Source organism: Myotis brandtii, unplaced genomic scaffold (assembly GCF_000412655.1).
Source record: "Myotis brandtii unplaced genomic scaffold, ASM41265v1 scaffold1236, whole genome shotgun sequence".
NCBI classification, from domain to species: Eukaryota; Metazoa; Chordata; class Mammalia; order Chiroptera; family Vespertilionidae; genus Myotis; species Myotis brandtii.
The window spans coordinates 913,173-917,299 of NW_005354316.1; the positions used below are offsets into that span (position 1 = coordinate 913,173).

At 64.3% G+C, this 4,127-nt stretch overlaps 1 protein-coding gene across 3 annotated transcripts in view; it reads left to right on the plus strand.

Annotated features, from left to right (window-relative positions):
* RNH1 (ribonuclease/angiogenin inhibitor 1) overlaps positions 1-4,127 on the plus strand; it is a 25,396-nt gene that overhangs the window by 16,060 nt on the left and 5,209 nt on the right. The window contains exons 1-2 of one of the 3 annotated variants that reach the window (XM_005859239.2): positions 42-147; positions 2,379-2,483. In XM_005859239.2, coding sequence (XP_005859301.1) covers positions 2,398-2,483 — 86 coding nt within the window. In that variant the 5' untranslated portion in view covers positions 42-147; positions 2,379-2,397. Of the gene's footprint in view, positions 1-41; positions 148-2,374; positions 2,484-4,127 lie in introns of those variants that run through there. The other 2 variants (XM_014533992.1, XM_005859238.2) reach the window with 2 other exon arrangements.

Sequence of the window (4,127 nt, forward strand, 5' to 3'; positions counted from 1 at the left end):
CGGCACAGCGGGGGCGGGGGTCCTGACTGTGATGCGTGTCCCCGCTGGATTGGGGATCTTTACGGGGCACCTCTTGGGGGGATGCCACACGTTTTCACGGGGTTTCAAAGGGTCCAAAGGCCCCGCGCGGAGACGCCCCAGCGTCTGGTAAGCCCTGGGGGTGGGGCGCTCTGCGATGGGTGTCCTTTCCGCTCCCTGTCCTTAATCTCAGACCCTCTCGGTGGGTGGAGCCCCCATGTCCGGCCGGCTTCCCAGAGAGGCTGCGCCTGGGAGCGCAGCGGGGGCTCAGGTGGTCCCTGAGGGGGGGGTGTCAGCATGGGTGCTCTGGCCCCTCCCGCAGGGCGAGGGTAGGTCTGAGTCAGTGTTTGGGTGACCACACCCTGGCCTCCCAGGGGGGGTGGTTCCCTCTCGCTCACATGGTCTGGGCAGTGGGCAGACAGACTCCGCGCCCTCGACCCAGTTTCATCAGGCCGGTGTTTGGGGACCTTGTGTGCTGGGTGTCACTCCCCGCTGCCCTGCCCCCTGACCGTGGGCCCGGATCCAGCGGGATGGGAGGGGCAGCCCCCTCAGCAAGGCCGGGCAGTGCCAGGCTCCACGCAGACACCAGCGGAGACCTCTCAGGACGGGGGGTGTGTGTGTGTGTGTGCGTGTGTGTGTGCGTGTGCGAGTGAGCCGAGTTCTCAGGAAGCCGGGTTTCGGGGAACCAGGACCTCGCGTGGGGCTGTCATCCTGTGGGCAGGGCGTTCTCACGGGCAGTTCAAATCGCATCCTTTTCTGGGCTTTCCATGCTGTTGAATGAGCCCAGATCCCTGCCCTGCCCCAGGCACTGCCCTGCCCATCTCAGCCAGGCTGGCCGCCCACCAGGCCTCGGGCCTCTTCAGGCTGCAGCTGGTCCCTGGGGAGGTTTTAGGCCCTGTGATCTGCTCCCATTGCCTGGTGTCCCGGCTTCCCCGTGGCTCACCCAGGGTGGTGGAGGGTGTACCGTGCCTGCCCAGAGTCCCGGGCCTCAGAGGGGGTCACAGCACTGACAGGGTGTCAGGTCCGCACCCCACCTGTAAGTCCCGGGCTGGGCAATCGTGTCTGGTGCCCGGGAGAGCTGCTGTGGGACTGCAGGCACCTGTCCCTCCCACCCAGCTGCCTCAGGGCGTGAGGCCTAGGTCCTGGCCACTTGGGGTGGAGCCCCCATGTCCGGCCGGCTTCCCAGAGAGGCTGCGCCTGGGAGCGCAGCGGGGGCTCAGGTGGTCCCTGAGGGGGGGGTGTCAGCATGGGTGCTCTGGCCCCTCCCGCAGGGCGAGGGTAGGTCTGAGTCAGTGTTTGGGTGACCACACCCTGGCCTCCCAGGGGGGGTGGTTCCCTCTCGCTCACATGGTCTGGGCAGTGGGCAGACAGACTCCTGGCTCCTCTGTGTGACAGCAGTTGGGTGACCCGGCCAGCTTAGAGGGGAAAGCTGGCCGAGCAGGCAGGCGGGCAGGTAGGGTTTCCACAGCACTGCATGGATTGCCAGTCCTGTGCCCCCCACCCCGTCCCCCCCGCCGGGGTCCCCCTGCTGTGTCCAGGCCCACAGGCCACCCCTCCCAACCCATCCTTGCCCTTGCTGGGCCAATGAGAGGCCAGGGCTTCAGGTGGCAAGCCCAGGCCCCACTCTCTCCCAGGCAGGAGGGGCCCAAAGGCAGGTGCAGAGGCCGGGAGGTTAATGCAGCCTCTGCTCCTGCAGCCATGTCCCCAGGCTCTATGGCCGCCCATGCCCCCAGGCTCTGTGGCCGCCCATGTCCCCAGGCTCTGTGGCCGCCCATGTCCCCAGGCTCTGTGGCCGCCCATGTCCCCAGGCTCTGTGGCCGCCCATGTCCCCAGGCTCTGTGGCCGCCCATGTCCCCAGGCTCTGTGGCCGCCCATGTCCCCAGGCTCTGTGGCCGCCCATGTCCCCAGGCTCTGTGGCCGCCCATGTCCCCAGGCTCTGTGGCCGCCCATGTCCCCAGGCTCTGTGGCCGCCCATGTCCCCAGGCTCTGTGGCCGCCCATGTCCCCAGGCTCTGTGGCCGCCCATGTCCCCAGGCTCTGTGGCCGCCCATGTCCCCAGGCTCTGTGGCCGCCCATGTTCCCCAGGCTTGTGGCCGCCCATGTCCCCAGGCTCTGTGGCCGCCCATGTCCCCAGGCTCTGTGGCCGCCCATGTCCCCAAGTTCTGTGGCCACTGGGGCCTTTGCCAGGGGAGCCAGTGGGTGCAGCCTCCCTCTGCCCTCCCTCATTTTCACTCCTGGCGACTGAGGGGGTATAGGTGCCGCAGAAAGGAAACAGCACAGGCCAGGCCAGCTCCTGCGGCTCCCTGGCCTGCGATGAGAGAATTTGGCTAAAATGTCCCCTCTCCCTCTGCTTCCACCCAGAGCACACCTGCCTCTCACCATGAGTCTCGACCTCCACTACCAGCAGCTGAGCGATGCCCGGTGGACGGAGCTCCTGCCTCTCATGCAGCAGTACCAGGTGGTCAGGTACTTGCCAGGGCCCCTGGGGGTGGCCGCTGTGCCCCGAGGGCCTGGTGTGCCCGGAAGTCCTCTCCTTACTGGGTGCACAGTGTACACTGACTTCCACACGGGGTGAAATGTTCTTGTAATTTTCACCAAACATTTAAAAATGTAAATCCATTCCTGGCTCGAGCCAGTGGGTGGGACTTGGCGGGTGGGCAGAGCAGCTGGCGGGGTCTCTGCCTCCGCCCCTTGGCCCCTTCCTCCGTCCGGGACAGCCACTCGGTTGGCTACATGGAGGTGCTGCCCGCCCCGCCCACTGTCAGGTTCTTGAGCCCAGCAGCCCCTCGGGCCTCACAAGCTGGCAGGTGCCTGCTGGGTGTCTCTCTAACTAGTTTACATAGGTCTTGGTTCACAGAAGGGTGATGAAGATGGTTTTGGGGTCCATTGCCCTTGAAGTCAGCGCCCAGGGGCCCTGGTCACATGTGGAGCCAGCACGGCCACCTCGACTCCGTCACGGCTTTCCCACTAGGCCCTTCCCTGTCCCGGTCAGTGCAGGGTCCCGGGTGGCATATGGCCCTCCCGACTGGGACAGTCCCTCTGTCCCTCCTTGTCCGTCTGCCTGCTGCATCGGCTCAGGTCTGGAGAGGGTCCCTGTGATGTGTTCTCATGGCTGAGTCACATGGTTTTGGCAACAAGACACAGAAAGGATGAGGCGGAGTCCTGCTGGCATATGGTGTGGAGTGTGTGGTTGCGCTGGCATCACGCGGTCACCTGGTCACTGCCCGCCTGTTCAGGTGGTGTCTGCCAGTTGTCCCCCGGGGCCACTGTTCCCCCGTGGTCATCGATAAGCAGCTGGGCGACGTGCCTGGCACTGCTCGCGGCCTGCTTCTGCGCAGTTTCCCCCCGACGCTGGCATCCCTCGGGGGATTGTGCCAGATGTCACGACGGGGCCTGGCTGCCCGGCCTTTGGTTTCTTTGCTCCTTGTACATTTGTGGGTGCCCCCGCCCCCCCCCGTGCTTATCGATGTCCGGGTCCTGCTTATGGTCTGGTTTCATGGTCCTCTTGCTGCTCAGGTCTCTCCCTGGCTGTGCCCTCTGAGGGGCTTGCTTTCTGGGAGGTGAGAGCAGCTTGACACGCTGACCCGCGCCCATGAGCGCATGGCACCCAGACCACACCCGCGTGCGTGCCAGTGTCTTCAACCCAGGTGTCCCAAGACGATCCACTCGCTTTTTCTGTTTCATTTAAAATGTCGAGGAGAAACCAAGATGGCGGCATAGGTAAACACCAGAGATTGCTGCCTCGCACAACCACTTCAAAAATACAACTAAAAGACTGAACGGACATCATCCAGAACCACAGGAAGGCTGGCTGAGTGGAAATTCTACAACTAGAAGGAAAGAGAAAAGCATACCGAGAATCAGAGGAGGCGCAGTGCGGAGGTGAAATACTAAGGTGCGGAGGTGCGTGCGGAGTGGGCTGGCGGCTGAGGGCGCGGTTGTCGTTTTCAATCTGGAGGGAGACTCAGGCTCTGAGCTCCAGTTCCGGGAGAGTCTCTAGGGACCCAGACTCATACGGGAGAAGCGGGACTGTCTGGCATCGGTCAGAACCCGAGGGCAGCTTTCTCTCCGAGGGGCTTGCAGCGATTAATGGGACACTGAGAAGCAGAG